Source organism: Schistocerca nitens, chromosome 2, assembly GCF_023898315.1.
Source record: "Schistocerca nitens isolate TAMUIC-IGC-003100 chromosome 2, iqSchNite1.1, whole genome shotgun sequence".
Classification (NCBI taxonomy): Eukaryota; Metazoa; Arthropoda; class Insecta; order Orthoptera; family Acrididae; genus Schistocerca; species Schistocerca nitens.
Genome location: NC_064615.1, coordinates 1,005,360,171 through 1,005,379,149, shown reverse-complemented (window position 1 = coordinate 1,005,379,149; position 18,979 = coordinate 1,005,360,171). Strand labels below are relative to the sequence as shown.

The window sequence follows — 18,979 nt, the reverse complement described above, 5'->3', positions numbered from 1 at the left end:
TTTTAACACTAAAATAGTCTGTGTAGTGTCTCACAGCTAAGACTTTATACCATTGTTGTGAAACATTGTAGAAAGTGAGATTTCTAACCTATTTATCTTTTGGCGAGTGTCACATCTACACTCAAACCTACACTTCGTTATTACAGCATATTACCATAGTACATTTATTCACTGAGCTCCCATTTAATTTTTAATTTCCCAGCTCTGATGGGAGCTGAATTGTCTCCAAGTGTGCAGCTGGTGTATCATTGTAGCTCGTATAATAGTATTATGAAAAGTCAAATAATGGAAAATCCAGGATGGAATGTAACAATATTAGAGAAGGAAAGTTGCTACTCACCATATAGCGGAGATACTGAGTCACGATAGGCACAACAAAAAGATTCACACAATTACAGCTGTCGACCATTAAGGCCTTTGTCAGCAATACACACTCACGCTAACACAACTTGCACACACGTCTGCAGTCTCAGATAACTGAAACCACACTGCGAGCAGCAGCACCAGTGCATGATGGGAGTGGCGACTGGGTGGGGGTAAGGAGGAGGCTGGGGTGAGAGAGGGAGGAATAGTATGGTGAGGGTGGCGGACAGTGAAGTGCTGCAGTTTAGACGGTGGGCAGGAGAGAAGGGGGGGGGGGGGTGAGGAAGTAATGGAAAGGAGAGAAATTAAAAGACTGGGTGTGGCAGTGAAATGGCGGCTGTGTAGTGCTGGAATGGTAACAGGGAGGGGGCTGCATGGATGAGGACTGTGACTAATGAAGGTTGAGACCACGAGGGTTATGGGACTGTAGGATGTATTGCAGGGAAAGCTCTCAGCTGTGCCATTCAGAAAAGCTGGTGTTGGTGGGAAGGATCCATATGGCACAAGCTGTGAAGCGCTCATTGAGATGAGGGATATCGTGTTTGACAGCATGTTCAGCAACATGGTGGTCCACTTGTTTTTTGGCCACAGTTTGTCGGTGGCCCTTCATACGGACAGACAGCTTGTTGGTTGTCATGCCTACATAGAATGCAGCACCGTGGTTGCAGCTTAGCTTGTAAATCACATGACTGGTTCCACAGGTAGCCCTGCCTTTGATGGGATAGGTGATGCTAGTGACCGGACTAGAGTAGGTGGTGGTAGGAGGATGTATGGAACAGGTCTTGCATCTGGGTCTGTTACAGGGGTATGAGCCATGAGGTAAGGGATTAGGAGCAGGGGTTGCGTAAGGATGGATGAGTATATTCTGAACTTTCGATGGCCGGCGGAATACCACTGTAGGAGTGGTGGGAAGGATAGTGGGCAGGACATTTCTCACTTCAGGGCACGACGAGAGGGAATCAAAACCCTGGTGGAGAATGTGTAATTCAGTTGCTCAAGTCCCAGATGGTACTGAGTTACAAGGGGAATGCTCCTCTGTGGCCGAACTGTGGGACTTTGGGAGGTGGTGGGCGACTGCAAAGATAAGGCACGGGAGATTTGTTTTTGTACGAGGTTTGGAGGATAATTATAGTCAGTGAAGACTTCAGTGAGACCCTCGCTATATATTGGGAGGGACTGCTAGTCACTGCAAATGCGACGACCCTGGGTGGCTAGGCTGTAGGGAAGGGACTTCTTGGTATCTAATGGGTGGCAGTTGTCGAAGTGGAGATATTGCTGGTGGTTAGTAGGTTTGATATGGACGGAGGTACTGAGGTAGCCATCTCTGGGGTGGAGGTCAACATCTAGAAAGGTGGCTTGTTGGGTTGAGTAGAACCAGGTGAAGCAAATGGGGGAGAAGTTGTTGAGGTTCTGGAGGAATGTGGATGGGGCATCCTCACCTTCAACCCAGATAGCAAAGATGTCATCAGTGAATCTGAACCAGATGAAGGGTTTAGCATTCTGGGTTTTTAGGAAGGATTCCTCTAGATGGCCCATGAATAGGTTGGCATAGGATGGTGCCATGCGGGTGCCTATAGCCGTACCCCGGATTTGTTTGTAGGTAATACCTTCAAAGGAGAAGTAATTGTGGGTGAGGATATAGTTGGTCATTGTGACTAGCAAGGAGGTTGTTGGTTTGGAATCCAAAGGGCATTTGGAAAGGTAGTGTTCAATAGCAATAAGGCCATGGTCATTAGGAATGTTAGTGTACATGGAGGTGGCATCAACAGTAACGAGCAGGGCACCGTGTGGTAAAGGGACGGGAAATGTGGAGAGTCTGTGGAGGAAATGGTTGGCATCTTTTATGTAGGAGGATAGGTTCTGGGTAATAGGTTGAAGGTGTTGGTCTATGAGAGCAGAGATTCTCTCAGTTGGGGCACAGTAACTGTCCACAATGTGTCATCCTGGGTGGTTGGGTTTATGGACTTTCGGAAGCATGTAGAAGGTGGGGGTGCGGGGAATGGTAGGGGTAAGTAGAGAGATGGACTCTGAGGAGAGGTTCTGGGATGGGCCTAAGGATTTGAGTAGTGACTAGAGATCCTGCTGGATTATTGGAATGGGGTCACTGTGGCAAGGTTTGTAGGTGGAAGTATCTGACAGCTGACGGAGTCCTTCCGCCAGGTAATCCTTGCGGTTCAAAACAACGGTGGTAGAGCCTTTGTCTGCAGGTAGGATTATAAGGTCGGGATCAGTTTTTAGATGGTGGACAGCGGTTCTTTCTGCATATGTAAGGTTAGTTTACCTGGTGAGTGATTTGGAGAATGATGATGAGGCAAGGTTCGAGGGTAAGAAACTCGGGAAGGTTAACAGGGTGTGGTTTGGAGGCAGTGGGGGGTGGATCATGGTTGGATAGAGGAGTGAACTGAGTTAGGCAATGTTAAATATTGGTCTTTGGTTGAGTCTCGTTGGTCGGGTTGGTGGCGAAAAAGTGTTTCCACTGTAGGGACTGGGAGGAGGAGAGAAGGTCTTTAACGAGTCGTGCATGATTGAATTTGGGGCAAAAGGTGAGGCCTTTGGAAAGGACTAATATTTCTGTGGGACTAAGGCTTCTGGAGGAAAGGTTCATGACTGTGTTATTGGTCTGTTTAGGTTCTGGGTTGTGTGTGGTGGTGGGAGGGAGTTTTGGTGGTTGGGGTAAGTGTAGTAGGTCAGCTATGAGGGGACATGGGGGAGGTTTGGAGGTTGATGTAGAGGTGGTGGACAGTGGTACTCCGAGGCGGGAATAGGAAGTGAGCAGGATGGAGAGCTTTTTGAGGTGGCATTGTGCATGTTGCTCAAGTTCTTGCAGGGCAAGAGTTTCAGTGTGTATTATGGGTTCCAGGAATTTGGGATTATATAGCAGGAGAATTTTGGAGATGGAGAGAAGGTACTGCTAGAAGGATTAGGCGTGGCTGATATGGTTTTGCAGGACTATGTTGGTGAGGGCTAAGGATTGGCGAAGTCTGAGCAGTTGGAGGTCATTGTGGAAGGAGGGGTAGCAACCAGAGATGGGTAATTTAATGGTAAGGCCATTAGGGGGGGATTTCACAAGCCAAGTAACAGCGCAGGAACAGTATGTGGGACTGGGATCTGGCTAGGGATAAGGAAACTTTTCTGTATTGACGCAGATGGAAGGAGCAAGGATCCATGGTGGTGAAAAAATGTGAAAAAATATGTAAAAAAGAAGAATTATGTCTGAAAAATTATGCAAAAATACACCTAAATAAGTGTGAAAAATCACGGAAAGGACGAAATGGATGCACAAGGTGAAAAAACAGAATGAAATCTGATGAGGATGACGATAGTAGAAGTCGACAACTCACTAAAATTGGCAAGAAGTCATAAGGATCAAAATAGAGAATAATTAATAAATAAATATATGAATATTACTGTGGGTAGCAGGTTTGAGGGCAGATAAGCATGAAGAAGGGAAACGGCAGATGTGACTGGATGAGGTGGATTTAGTGGGTGCGAACAGGGATAGAACAGACAAAGTGTGGGGGGTGGGGAGGGTTTCGTAGGTAGAGATACAAGATCGTGCAGCACCAGAAAGGTGTGGGAGATAACATGCAAAAATACGCTAACTGACGCAGGGAGAGTGATTAGTTTGAAAGTATAGGATTAATTATATCAACGGTAGTAATGTGGGACAAAGGATGCTGCACCAACAATCAGCATGGTCTTGAGGTTGCCTGTTGCGCGTGGCCAAGATGGGTGATACAGTGTGGCCACAGTTTGGCCTACTCCAATCCAGTCACTAACATCACCTAACCCATCAAAGGCAGGGCTACCAGTGAAACCAGTCATGTGATTTCCAAGCTAAGCTGCAACCACTGTGCTGCATTCTCTGTAGGCATGACAACCAACAAGCTGTCTATCTGCATGAATGGCCACCGACAAACTACTCGTAGTGTGGTTTCAGCTATCTGAGACTGCAGATGTGTGTGCAAGTTGCGTTTGTGTGTGTGTGTGTGTGTGTGTGTGTGTGTCTGTTGCTGACAAAGGCCTTAATGGTCGAAAGCTATAATTATGTGAATCTCTTTGTTGTGCCTATTGCGACTCAGCATCCTCGCTATATGGTGAGTAGAAACTTTCCTTCTCTAATAATATTATGAAAAGGATAGGTGGTACTCATCATATAGCAGAGATGATGAGTCACAGATAGGCACAAGAAAAAGATTGTCGGAAAGTGAACTTATGGCCAAGAAGGCCTTTGTTGAAAATAGACAAAACACACACGCACAATTGCAGTCTCTGGCAGCTGAAGCTAGACTGCGAGCAGCAGTGCATGATGGAAGAGGCAACCAGGTGGGGGTAAGGAAGGGGTGGGAAGTATAGTGTCTAACGTTTTTGACAATTAAGAGTGTGTGAAATGTATGTGCAAACTTCCCACTTCTGCAGTACAAGTCAAGTTACTCAGTGTATACCTTAAAAACTCTCTCACCACTTGCGAAATAATTCAGTATCAAAGAATACTTTTCAATAACTATTGCTATATTTGAGCTTCATAAAAACAAAATTCACACTTCGCACATAACCATTTAACTTCTCATAAGTAACTTGGATCGTCTCCCATTAGAAACAGATTTAAGTCCATTTAGAAAAGAGTTGACTTCACAACCATGTCTCTACTACAAATGTATTGTAAAATATGTCTTGCCTCCAGCAAGTCCAAGATAAGAGATTTTTTTTTCCACAATTTAGAATCTCAATTGTTCTTTTGTCACTAACTGTAGTCACAATTGCAAACAGCACAGAATAACACAGAAGTTCCTTGTTTCTTCCGTGTGCGTTCACTACGACTTCCATGGATCGCCCGACAAGTATTTGTCAGTGCCGTTCAACCGCCGTGTCGACCTTTTGCTCGCGACTGATTTCACATCTGCACAGAGACACGTGACACGCAGTTGCTAGGGTTCCTTTCTCCCACTCACATCTAAAATATCATGTGTTCCAGATGGTGGAAGGCTGAGTGGTACTCAGAAATTCTCGAAACACTACATATCCCCCCTCAGATCGGACAAATGATACTTTATACGTAATCATTATGTACATAACATCACTCACAACAACATTTCATATCATAACAATATACTTTTCTTGTACATGTTTCTACATACGTCTTTCACTTTAACAACAATCTTTTTTGTCTCTAGAACAATCTTTAGCTGAGTGTTCCTTTATTCTGTTCTTATTTCACCTTGATATCAAGACCTGAACATTTTTTCGTGTTTTTAGTCATCTTTTATAATATTTAAGAATTGTGAGGACTCTCCCCTTATTTCCAACCATAAACTGCAGGTGTTCATGACACTTGAGTATTCTTTCTATCCTTGTGTTCATGACACTCGAGTATACTTTCTATCCTTTGTACTACCTTTTTATTAGCATGTACTAGCTTCATTATCTGTTGTAGTTTGGAGGAACTCTGGGCAAAATGAAAATGACTTTTGTCACGATACTGTCACTTTTTCCTAGGATCAGTACCTATACCTTGCCTGTGGGTTGACCATATGAGAGCACTTCCTGTTTCCATTTTGGTAGGTACACCCCTTTATAAAACATACCTATTTTTTCAGGCCATTCTCCTATTAGGTACGCCTGCCCCATATACTTAGCAAATGGCGGGTACGCCCCCCTTATCCTGTCTGAGTAGGCCTCATGGTTCATTACCCTAGTATATGTTCCTACGTATACTATAATTAAGTATTTTCTGGTAAAGTTACAAATCTACTCTACACGTTGCATATACTTCTTATTGCTTCATTTAATGCGTAGAGTCCTCCTCTGCTTATCAACTTCTATACTTCCAGTAAACCATGTCTGTATACACTATATACCATGTCTGTATACACTATATAGTGGATAATATGCTTACTTAGGCTATGTGAGTCCCACTATCCTACAATTCGTCACTTTATCAGAGTATTTGTTATACTGACATTTCTTAGATGACTGCCAAGACCAATTCCACTCTTGCTTGCGTTTTTTTTCCTTCGCCCATGCCTCCTTCTTATGTATACTCGATGTAGAATCGTCGTAGTTTATAGATACTTACGTGTGTGTGTGTGTGTGTGTGTGTGTGTGTGTGTGTGTTCATATATGTATATGTGTGTGCATGTTTCCCTGTTTACACATATCTTTTCCCCTACAACACCTGGCAGTTCTCAGTTCGCAACAAGTTTCTAATCGGTAATTTTAATGGTTTGTGTTTAAATGTCTTCTTGTGTGTATGTGGATATGTGTTCGTGTAGTCTGATTCTTCGGCCTTCCTATTGAAAGATAAGATGTAGGTTATTAGAAACCATGCAAAGTAGGAAGGACTTCTGCGATAGAAGTATGTGAATATGGAAAGAGGGAAAAGCCCTCAAATGAGAAGTAAGAAAGGAACTAAATAGAAATGGTTGCTAAAATCGAAGAAGAGAAAGAAGATAGCACCAACGACAAGAAACCCTTCCCACTCCCCTTTCCCAGGATCCCTACCTCGCAGGTACTTGACTGAGACGCCAGAGGAGGTTTGGTGTTAAATCATCTCCAACAGAACGGACATTCCCACCTTCACCCTTGAGGTCCCCAAAAGAAATCTTAGCAACCCTATGGAAACAGCTAATGGTGAGGAATCAGTCACACTTATTTGCGAGGATTGTTTGTGAAAGGTGTGGTGTGTGTTTTGTGTTAGTCATGATTTATGTGTTCTCGTAAACCATGCTTTTATCTACGGTACCCACCCCTTTCAAAACTGATACAAACACTCCCATCTGCATCACATCTTATAAAAGGTATAAAATATTCTGTTGTTGTTGTGGTCTTCAGTCCTGAGACTGGTTTGATGCAGCTCTCCATGCTACTCTATCCTGTGCATGCTTCTTCATCTCCCAGTACCTACTGCAACCTACATCCTTCTGAATCTGTTTAGTGTATTCATCTCTTGGTCTCCCTCTACGATTTTTACCCTCCACACTGCCCTCCAATACTAAATTGGTGATCCCTTGATGCCTCAGAACATGTCCTACCAACCGATCCCTTCTTCTAGTTAAGTTGTGCCACAAACTCCTCTTCTCCCCAATCCTATTCAATAGCTCCTCATTAGTTATATGATCTACCCATCTAATCTTCAGCATTCTTAAAATATTCTATACAAAATAAAAAATTATACACTACAGTCATACGAGTCGACTTACTCGGTGTATACAGCCGATCTTATTCTCTGGATAGCCGGTTTCTGGAATCTCTTATAAACTTCTTCTCCGAAGAATGATGCTAGTTACAGGAACCTTAAAGACTCTCTCACTACTTGCAAAATAATTCGGTACTCGAAGAATACTTTTCAATAACTATTTGTATATTTGAGCTTCATAAGAACAATATTCACATTTCGCACATAAACATTTATGTTCTCGTAAGTAACTCGTATAGTCTCCCATTAGAAACAGATTTAAGTCCATTTAGAAAAGAGTTGGCTTTACAACCGTGTCTCTACTACAAACATATTGTAAAATATGTCTTGCCTCCAGCAGGTCCAAGATAAAGAGATTTTTTTTCACAAACCAGAATCTCAATTGTTCTTTTGTCACTAACAATAGTCACAGTGACAAACAGCACAGAATAACACAGAAGTTCCTTGGTTCTTCCCTATGCTTTCACTACGACTTCCGTGGGTCGCCCGACAAGTACAAGTCAGTGCCATTCAACCACTGCGTCGACCTTTTGCTTGTGACTGATTTCATACCTGCACACACAGACACGTGACACGCAGTTGCTAGGGTTCCTTTCTCCCACTCACATCTAAAGAATCGCGTGTTCGAGACGGTGGAAGGCTGAGTGGTTCTAGAATTTCCACATAAATTCTCGAAACACTACAAGTGGAGGGGACATTTCTCATTTCAAGGCATGATGAAGTGGAGGGATAGCAGGATGGGGGGGATGGGGTAAATTGCTGCTGGTGGAAGTGTGCAGGGATGATGGCAGCTAGATACAGTTGGGAGTTACATGGAGGGGGCGGGGGGGGGGGGGGGGGGGAGAGGAGGATAACAAAAAAGGAGAGAAGTAAAAGAAAAACTGGGTGCATTGGTGGAATAGAGAGCTGTGTAGTGCTGAATGGGAAAAGGGAAGGGGCTAGAAGGATAAGGACAATGACAAACGAAGTTAGAGGCCAGGAGGGTAATGGGAACATAGAGTATATTGTGGGGAGAGTTTCCACCTACACAATTCAGAAAAGCTGGTGTTGGTTGGAATCCAAATGGCACAGGCTGTGAAGCAGTCATTGGAATGGAGAACATCATGTTGTGCAGCATGCTCAGCAGTAGGTTGGTCCAGTTATTTCTCGGCCATAGTTTGTCAGAGGCCAGACAGAAAGACAGCTTGTTGGTTGTCATGCCCATGTAGAATGCAGTGCAGTCGTTTTAGTTAGGCTTGTAGATCACATGAGTAGTTTCACAGGTGTTACTGCCTTTGTTGGGCTAGGTGATGTTTGTGACCAGACTGGAGCAGATGGTGGTGGAGGGAGGATGTGTGGGACACGTCTTGCATCGATGTCTGTTACAGGTGTGGGACAGGTCTTGCCTTGAGGCAAGTGGTTGGGAGCAGGGGTTGTGTAGTGATGGATAGTTGTGTAGGGATGGATGAGTATATTGTGTAGGTTCAGTGGGCAGCGGAGTACCATTGTGACAGAGGTGGGAAGGATAGTCGGTAGGACATTTCTCATTTCATGGCACAACGAGAGGTAGTCGGAACCCTATTGGAGGATGTAATTCAGTTGCTCCAGTCCTTGGTGGTTCTGAGTCATGAGGGGAATGCTCCTCTGTGGCCAGATGGTGGGACTTGGGAGTTGGTGGGCAACTGGAAAGATAAGGTATGGGAGATCTGTTTTTGTACAAGGTTGGGAGGATAATCACGATCTGTAAAGGCCTCATTGAGGCCCTCGGTATATTTCAAGAGGGACCACTCGTCACTACAGATGTGATGGCCATAGGTCACTAGGCTGTATGGAAGGGACCTCTTGGTATCGAATGGGTGGCAGCTGTCAAGGTGGAGGTATTGCTGGTGGTTAGTAGGTTTGATATGGATAGAGGTGCTGACATAGCAATCTTTGAGGTGGAGGTCAACATTGAGGAAGGTGGCTTGTTGGTTTAAGTAGGACCTGGTGAAGCGAATGGCAGAGAAGGTCTTGAGGTTATGGAGGAATGTGGACAGGGCGTCCTCACCCTCGATCCAGATCACGAAGATGTCATCAATGAATCTGAACTAGGTGAGGGGTTTGGGGTTCTGGGTGTTTAGGAAGGGTTCCTCTAGATGGCCCCTGAATAGGGTGGTGCCATGCAGGTGCACCTGCCGTACTGTTGTTGGTTTGGAATATGTCAGGTATTGGGAAAGCTAGTGTTCAATGGTGTTAAGGCCTTGAGCATTAGGGATGTTAGTGTAAGGGGAGGTGGCATCAGTAGTGATGAGCAGGGCACTGTGTGGTAAAGGTACGGGGACTGTGGAGAGTCAGTTGAGGAATGGTCGGTTCTTTTATATATTAGGGTAGTTTGTGGGTAATAAGCTGAAGGTGTTGGTGTACAAAAGCAGGGATTCCCGTAGTGGGATGAGGTAACCAGAGTGGTCGGATTTATGGACTTTAGGAAATATGTAGAAGGCAGGAGTGCAGAGAGTGGTTAGGGTGAGGAGAGAGATAGACTCCGAGGAGAGGTTCTGGGATGGACTTCAGAGTTTGAGGAGAGGCTGGAGGTGCTGCAGGATTTCTAGAATGGGGTCACTGGCATTGTTTTTAGGTGGGTGAATCTGGCAGCTGGTTGAGTCCTTCGGGCAGGTAATCTGTGCGGTTCAAAACAGCTGTGGTGAATCTTTTGTCAGCATATAGGGTTATAAGGTTGGGATCAGACTTTAGGTGGTGGGTTGTGGTTCTTTCGTAGATGTATGGTTAGTAGGCATTTTAGTGATTTGGGGAATGATGTGAAGCAAGGTTCAAGATCAAGAAATTCTGTAAAGTTAACAGGGGGTGATTTGGGAGCAGTGGAGATGGTTAACAGTTGAATGGAGGAGTTAACTGAGTCAGGCAGTGTTCAACATTGGTCTATGGTCGAGTCTGATTGGTAGGTTTGGTGGCGAAAAAGTGTTTCCACTGTAGGGACTGGGAGAAGAAGAGGAGTTCTTTTCTATTACTTGATCCAGCTTGTATAATACGTAGATTTCAGCCATGTCATAACACTTCTATAGTATGATGTGTGATCATATTTCATGCATTCCACAGTATTTAATCAATGGAGCTATGAAATGTATCCAGTTGGTCCATACTGGTGACTCCTGGCAAGTAGCAGTACTTATCAACAGTAATCATCTGAATATGTCAGACATTGCCCTAAGTGAAATACTGTGGTATTTACACAGCATTATTTGAATGTAATCCTGAGAACCATGTATCCATCAGCCATGTTGTTGTCAGTTAGTGCAAATGACCCTTGTGGTTGCTTTACACTTTATAAAGTGTTACAGTTGTATAGAATGGAAAAAAAAAATCATAAAATACCAAATCTTCGCAAAGTTCTCTCTCTCTTTCTCTCTCTCTGTGTGTGTGTGTGTGTGTGTGTGTGTGTGTGTGTGTGTGTGTGTGTGTGTGCCTTGATGATTTATTGCTACTACTACTTCCTCCATGTTTTGTATTCCACCCAGGTCTTTCCATTATCATACTGTCATGAGATACCAATAATAATAAAGAAACTGTTGTTTGTTGTACATTTTGTTTATGTTGGCAGTTTGAAACATTATATTGTTCTTTCAGTTTATCTTTTGCTGATCCTTTAGTTGTTCGTTCAGCAAAACTGCCCCCTCCCACCCTCTTCTGTTTATCATTTGTCTCTTCACTGTCTAAGTCTGTTTATGTAAATCTGTGATTTTTTATTGCCATTTGTTTCATTTATCTTTGATCCATTACTTACAAAACTCTCCTTCAACCAGTGAATACATGTTGTTCGTCAATTCAGTAGTCTTACCTATTTGGATTAAGGACTGACATGGAAAAGATCCAAGAAAAGTTGCACGGGTCATCAAGTATTTGTATAGTCAGCTTGAGAACAGTACACATATGACTAATAAATTCAAATGTGAAACATTACAAGGCTGGCATCATTTAGGATCTTATTCAAAAAATTCTGAGATCCCCTGTTCCAGTATTAGTCATGAAAAATACAGGGTGTGATTCAAAAGTTTCAAGACTTAACTCAGAACTAGAAATTTATTGGACGTTTAGGTACAGTGGACTAAAATTCTTCAAAATATGATCCTTCAGCATCAACACAGCACTGCCAGTGTGTCTTCCACTGTTCGTAGCCCTTCTGGAAGGCCTCGGGCATCATGCTGTCAAGGGCTCTCATCGAAGCCTGCTGGATGGTGTCAATGATGTCGAATTGCTTCCCTTTTAGGCCTGTCTTGATTCTGGGGAAGAGGAAAAAGTCACTTGGAGCCAAGTCAGGGCTGTAGGTTGGCTGCGGTGCACGACGTGTGAGCAAATGTGTTATGGGGAGAATCCAATCTCCCTTTATCGCTGGGCGGACGCGGCAAACTCGATCCCTCAAACGGCGGAGCACTCACACTAAGATGATGGTCATTGTTTAAAAGCTCCCGCACACTCTCCACATTTTGATCCGTTCGGGTTGATGATGGCTGGGAGAGCAGTCGTTGTCTCCAACATTCCCGCGGCCATCTTTGAAACTTTTGTGTCACATGAAAGCCATTGCATGGGACATGGCTTCTTCCTTAAAGGCCTCTTGAATCATACCGAGAGTCTCCGTGATGGTTTTGTTCAGTCGTAAGCAAAACTTAATCACATAAAGCTGCTCCAAGTGCTGCTCCATTTCCGCCTCTCCCACTTTTCAACCAAGGTCAGTGACACGCACTCACACTGCAAGCGATGCACACTCTCCAGGGTTCCAGAGGCAACTGCCACAGCGTCAGTTCGTTCCCTGAGACCCCCCACTACTTACTCCACGCGGGGGAACCGGTCCGCGCTCGTTCCCCTACTCAGAAATGAATCAGTCTTGAAACTTCTGTATCACACCTTGTATTTCATCATCAAAAACCCTTATATCTCATGCAGTAAGGATGAGGAATAAAATTAGAGAAATTTGAACAAATACAGTAGGATACTGAGAACTGGTTTTCCATGTAGCATCTTTGAATGAGCAGGACAGTGGGAAAATTACCCCCTGTTGTACAGCATATTGTGGCTTGCAGAGTATAGGTGTAGATGCAACACCCTATAAATGATGTGCAGTCGTTATGTAATTCTGTTTAATCAAAATAAAGTACTTCAAACAACTTCTTGAGACGTGTGTTATTTGCATTGCTTTGTGAGCAAACTATGAAGTGTTGATTGTTTATTGCGCTAGCCTCAATTGTTGGTCTCCATGCAACCTGAAGAACACATCACTGAATGTGAGCAAATAATGTTTTCCCACTCTTGTACCACTTATTGTTGTACCCTGAATTGTTCCCCTTTCAATCACACATGATTGTAGGATCTTTCTGTGATTGTTATAATCACCTTTCTGTAGCAAACGTGCCACTAAGCCCTGCACAAGCTGCGAAAGCTGTTGCTTTGGTGGAAGATGGCCGCAGCATGCATTACGTTGCAGAAGTGTTGAGGACAACACCTTCCACGATTTCCGGAACCATGTCAAGGTACAAGGAAGCTGAAGGCTTTGCAAAGAGACCAGTAACAGGTGTGAGAAGAGCAACATTGGAGATAGGTGACTGCTTCTTACAACTTCAGATTTTCTGCAACTGTCACACCACTGCTATTGAAGCACATAGTTAACTCCACCAGGTTTGAGTATCAGTGTTAGTGAGACAACAAACAGTTGACTATGTTTCACAGGGAAACATCTTGGCTGGACAGTACAACAATGTGATCAAGTGTTGTTCACTGATGAGTCACAATTTGGCCTCTGGTTACCTGACTGAAGAGAGGGATTCTGGTGAAGGCCAGGGGAAAGGTATTCCCCTTGAACATTCTCATCCAGGACATCTTTTCAGGGTAGTTCTGTGATGGTGTGGGCAGGACTCAATACAGCTGCAACGACACATTTGGTCTTCATGGAGCATGGGAGCTATACTGCACATTGGTATGTTGAGGAAATCCTTCTGGAGTATGTTGTGCCTTTCATTCCAGTTATTGGTGACGATTTTACTTAAGTGTACAACAATGCATGCCCACATGTTGCAAGAATTGTGCAAGAATTCTTGGATGAAACAGGGATTCATGCTATGGGTTGACCTGCTCAAAGCCCTGATTTGAATCATATTGAGCACATTTGGGGCTGGCTGGGGAGACGAGCCTATCATATCCAGAGTCTCTATAGGACCTACTGATTGCCCTCCTGGAAGAATGGCATATGATTCATCGACAGGACATTACTCCATTAATCAGGATCTTGCCTGAAAGGCTGAATGCCGTCATTGGTGCACGAGGTGGAAATACATGTGTTTGAAGATGCAAGCAGAGGTCTCAGAAACCACCTCTGAGGTCTGTAAAGTCGAGCATGAAGTATATCACACCAAAACGTATGTGCATTACCCTTATGAGCTTACTCAAAGTTTCTTTGAAATGTGCCTCTCTGGCTTAGTGTGTTAAATTTGTTTATAATCATTTTCCTTTTTCATTGTTGAACAGTTAGATGGGACCATACCACAAAATTCCATCATAAAATAGTGTATTAGTGTTATAAATTTAAAGTAAATTTCCGTTTTTGTAATAAATTGAAGTGTTGGGTTTTTTGTGCCTGTCAGTGCATTTAACTAACCTAATCCATATAGCATCATTTTCTCCTATGTGCTGCCAAATCCAAAATAGTATCGTTTCTGTGAAAATTATCTCTGAATAATTTGTATGCATTCACACTGGAATTGAGCCAAAAATCTTTCCTGGAGAAATTCATTGTTTAATTACACTTAAAAGCAGTATTTTCAGTTAAAAACTTATTCAGTATTTAAATCTGTTGAATGGATACTTGGACTGTGAGTTACAGCTTGTAGGTACATAATATAATTTAGAAATTTGTTTCAGGAGTAAATCTCCTTATTGGCACAGAAAATGGACTGATGCTGCTTGATCGTAGTGGACAAGGAAAAGTATACCAGCTTATTTCCCGCCGAAGGTTCCAACAAATGGAAGTGCTTGAGGGACAGAATATTCTAGTGACAATATCAGGAAAGAAGAATCGTGTACGTGTTTACTATCTGTCATGGTTGAAGTCAAAAATATTGCGTACAGATGGTGTTAGCGATGTAAGTATTTTAAGCGCACACTTATATACTCTAAAATTCTTACACATACTTCAGTACAGTTTTAGTTGTTAGTAGCATTTTGTATCAAATTTACGATGGTAAAATTCCTTATGAATGCTAACATAGTTAAAGGCAATGGCACATAGTTCCACATTATATTAGTAGAATGGCTAAACTGCAGGTACCTAGTACAGTGTTGCCAATTTTATGTGAATAATGAGACCAGTGTTTGTGTAACTACACAGTGAAGACTCATTTAAAGAAAGAAACACCCAAAGGGGCCATCGATAAAATAATATCACCACCACCACTGTATTTACAAAATGTGTGATATCTACAAAAAAATATTTCTCTCACCTCACAGAATATACATTCTTGGAGCTCTTGTGAATATTTTTGACATTTAACGAGCATCATTTTCTCAGTAGTTGGTAGTGACATTGTTCACATGTAGCATTTTTCATTTTAGCAGATGAATCATCTGTTATGCACCTTTTCTTTTGCAATATGTTGATCCACTTTGGTGTGAATTCTGTGCTGCAAATAGTTATTACGCAGTAATTTGAACCTATGTCATCTTAAGTATAAACAGGTGTATTGCCATAATAAACTAAAGGGAAATAAAAGATTTATAAAATTTCCAAAAATTGAAACACTGTGGAGAACAATGGTCAACAGAAACTGAACTGCACCAAAGCTGTTAACAATTTGGCTAAATATGTGAGGTGATGACTGTTACTTAAAAGTGTTTACCAGGTGTACCAGTATGAAATGAGCGTTTTTTGTGAAAATGAAACACTAATTTTGAATTGAAAAGTAAAAACATTTTATTCAAAGTACTGACCATTGCTTTCTATACATTTTGACCACTTTTCTGGCAATGACACCACGCCAATAGAAATGTTTGTCTTTTGAAGCAAACCAATCAGACACCAAATTTTCGACTTCTTCGTAGGAATCGAAGTGTTCCTCAGCCAATGCATGTCCCATTGATGAAAAGAAATGGTAGCCTGAAGGCGCCAAGTCTGGTGAATACCGCGGGTGGGGGTAGCAGCTCCCAGCCAAGTGTTTTGATTGTATCCTGAGCCAGTTTTGCTTTGTGTGCGGGTGCATTGTCGTGTAAAAAAATGCCATGTCTTGTGGCCCATTCTGGTCTTTTTTCGATCAATGCATAGTTCAAATTGATCATTTGTTGTCTGTAGGGATTAGTATTCACAGTTTCACCAGGTTTTAGAAGCTCATGATACACCACACCTTTCTGATCCCACCAAACACAGAGCATTGTCTTCTTGCCGAATCGATCTGGTTTTGCAGTCGATGTTGATGATTGTCCCAGATTAACCCGTGATTTTTCCCGTTTAGGATTCTTAAAATAAATCAATTTTTCATCGCCAGTAACAATTCGATGCAAAATTGATTTTCTTTCATGTCTTTGAAGCAAAATTTGACAAATGGTTTTTTGGTTTTCCATCTGTCTTTCATTCAATTCATTTTCCACACTTTTGGATCTTTCCCATAGCTTTCAAATGGTCAGAAATGGTTCATATGCCTCGACAAGCATTCGATGCAACTCTACAGCACTTTTTTTCAAATGAAAACAAAAAATTAATGCTTTCCGCAAATCATCACTTTCTGGTACAAAATTCGACATTGTTAACATGATGAAAACATGCGATGTTGTTTGTTCCATGACTTGATGTATACTAAATATCTTTGACAGATGTCATACCAACCAAACAAAAAAAATATTAAGGCTCGTTCACAACAAATGTTCCCTATCGACACATTTGTATCTTAACGCTCATTTCATACCGGTACACCTGGTACAAGTAAAAGGAAAATGTATCACACACAAAGTGGTTTTTACTGAAGGTTGGTGAGTTAGGGTGCTAGATTATAAAGAGAATATTGGTATCAGAGGATACAATGATGAGACAATTATTCAAAGGCATTAGTTCTCTCCCAAGAAGTGCATGTGCAATTTATATTATGTAATCTGATGTATATAGGACACACTTGATACCTGTTAAAAGCTCTTATTTTATTGTTTCTATACTGCTTTCTAAGAAAGCAAAGTTAAGATGAAACCTTAAAAAAAATTACCTCTGCTTTGTGGTTTACAAAATAATATGACTGTCACCACAGTTCAAAAGAATCTATTCTCTTTTTCTCTGAATTGTTCATCGACAATGTTTCACTTCCGTACAGTGCTACAACCCAGACAAATGCCTTCACAAAGACTTTCTAACATTGGATAGATATTTAATATTAAAAAACTTTTTCAGCAAAATCTTCTTGGTTTACAAGCTGTGTCATTTCAAATAAATCACTTGAGCTTTCCACAGCTGTCTCCACCATCACCATCATTAGGACTTGAAATCAATGTCTGGCAGGGCTGGCATGGTGTTCTGCTTATATAAATGTAATGGGAGCATCTGGAACATTCCAGAGATGGTTGGAGGTTTCTCTTCTTCAGGATTGCTTTTTTCACTATTGCCAGTTTGACAAGCTCATTTTTTTGCTGCTGTTATACTACTTTCAGTGTCTCATTTCATAATCTACAGGGTGTCTACGTCCCGGGAGATCTGGGAAAAACCCGGGAATTTCTTAGAATTCCGGGAATTTCTCGTTGTTTTAGTTTTCAGTTAAATTTTTGTAATTTGTCTGGTAAGAACCAATACTCTAACTAAGAATATTACTGTTTCTCGCTACTCCAGAATAATATTGCAACAATAAAAAACGAACCTGAGGAAAAAACTAAAATAAAATTTGAGTTGCAAAGGAAATGCACCATATACATCAACAAAACACAGTGCTCATACAAGTGTCTGCCAACAGCAAAATGTGTGAAAGGCCTTAGGAAGACTACACAATGTTTCATAACAACAAATTTCCTCCGATGAGCGTGGCATCACAATTGTTTACATTAGAATCGTTTGAGCGGTTACGAGCAAGCTTATGCGCATGTGCGTATTAGTACCTTCTCCTACTTCTGGCTATAGAAGTGTGGCAGTTAGCTGTATAAGAAATAGCAACAAGCAGCCAGATGCTATCTGGAAGAATTTTACTGGTGTGCGTAAGTAGCCAGATTCACGTATGCGCAACAGGCCCAGAACTAGGGGGCCGGGGCATCTGTGCTGGGCGCGGGAGGGGGGGGGTGGGGGTGGGGGTGGCGCCAAATTCGTATTATTGAGAAAAAATACCTTGTTTCACAAAGTGCATAGCATCCAGCGCACTTGACGTATCTATTATTCACATGATTTTGAACGCATCCCTGTTGGTTTTTGAACAAATTCTAAGTTGATTTCTGAAAGAATCGTTAAGTTGATTTTTGAATGCGTGCATAGTGTACGTGATGTCTCTGCTAAGGGAATCCCCGTCGCATCTAGAAATAAACTTTCCTGCAGACAAAAGGGGACGGGTCTATACGAGCTGAGTGGAATAAAGCCGAACTGGTGAATGCCAATCGCTGTGTATGTGGTTGACTCGGTTTGCAAGTGATAAGAGTTGTTATAACTACTAGCGAATTCCATAGATTCAGACTACCAGAGTGGAAATAAATGACTAACAGGAATAACAGGCAACAAATATTGCGTATTGTCTCCTCCGTGTATCCAAGAAAATGAAATTTTGACAGAAAGTTTTTGGCCAGGCTGCTACACTACTAAGGGTCAGTTATACAGTCCCTGACTAGCAGCCGCTAAAGTTCTATTCTGGGAGTAGCATGGAAAACGCGTTGTACCAACGCGTAATAACGCCTAATCGGAGAATAAATGCGGGATAACTAAACCGGTGATTGTGGCAGGGTTAGTGAAGTTAACCAGAGAATAAGTTTTGATACTGGCAGGAATAGTTACAAAATTAGTGATGACAGATTGATTGTTAGAACGAGGAAGGGGAAGAAACGGGGACTCTCACAAATTACGGAAGAATATGACGATTCCAAGTTTATATAAAAATTTCGTACTACCATTTCTCGATCTCATGCTTCAGAAGCTATGTGTATGAATGAAATGTGAAACTATTTCCTAACGTAAAACTTTTTGCTTGTAGTAGGCCTAATAGGCATTTGATATTGGTACTTTGTGAATTATATTCCGCCGTGTTATAAAAATGAACATTTGTGCCAAAACAGTCTCGTTTATTTGGCGTGTGTAACAATGCTGCAATATTAGGCAGGCCTATTTTGTTTTGTCTAGCTGTGACAAAATACACTAATCAGATCGAGAAACCACACCAGTCTTGGGTACTATTAGTATTAACAGCTTGTCTAGTATTAGACAATGACATGTGTTTTTCATGTAGCAAAACGTTGACG

The 18,979-nt window shown here is 42.1% G+C and overlaps 1 protein-coding gene across 3 annotated transcripts in view; it reads left to right on the top strand.

Annotated features, from left to right (window-relative positions):
• The window catches only part of LOC126237357 (serine/threonine-protein kinase mig-15), a 325,139-nt gene that overhangs the window by 270,050 nt on the left and 36,110 nt on the right, over window positions 1-18,979 (top strand). For all 3 annotated transcript variants that reach the window (XM_049947425.1, XM_049947424.1, XM_049947423.1), the window contains one exon: window positions 14,441-14,661. In XM_049947425.1, the coding sequence (XP_049803382.1) occupies window positions 14,441-14,661 (221 nt within the window). The remainder of the gene's footprint in view (window positions 1-14,440; window positions 14,662-18,979) is intronic.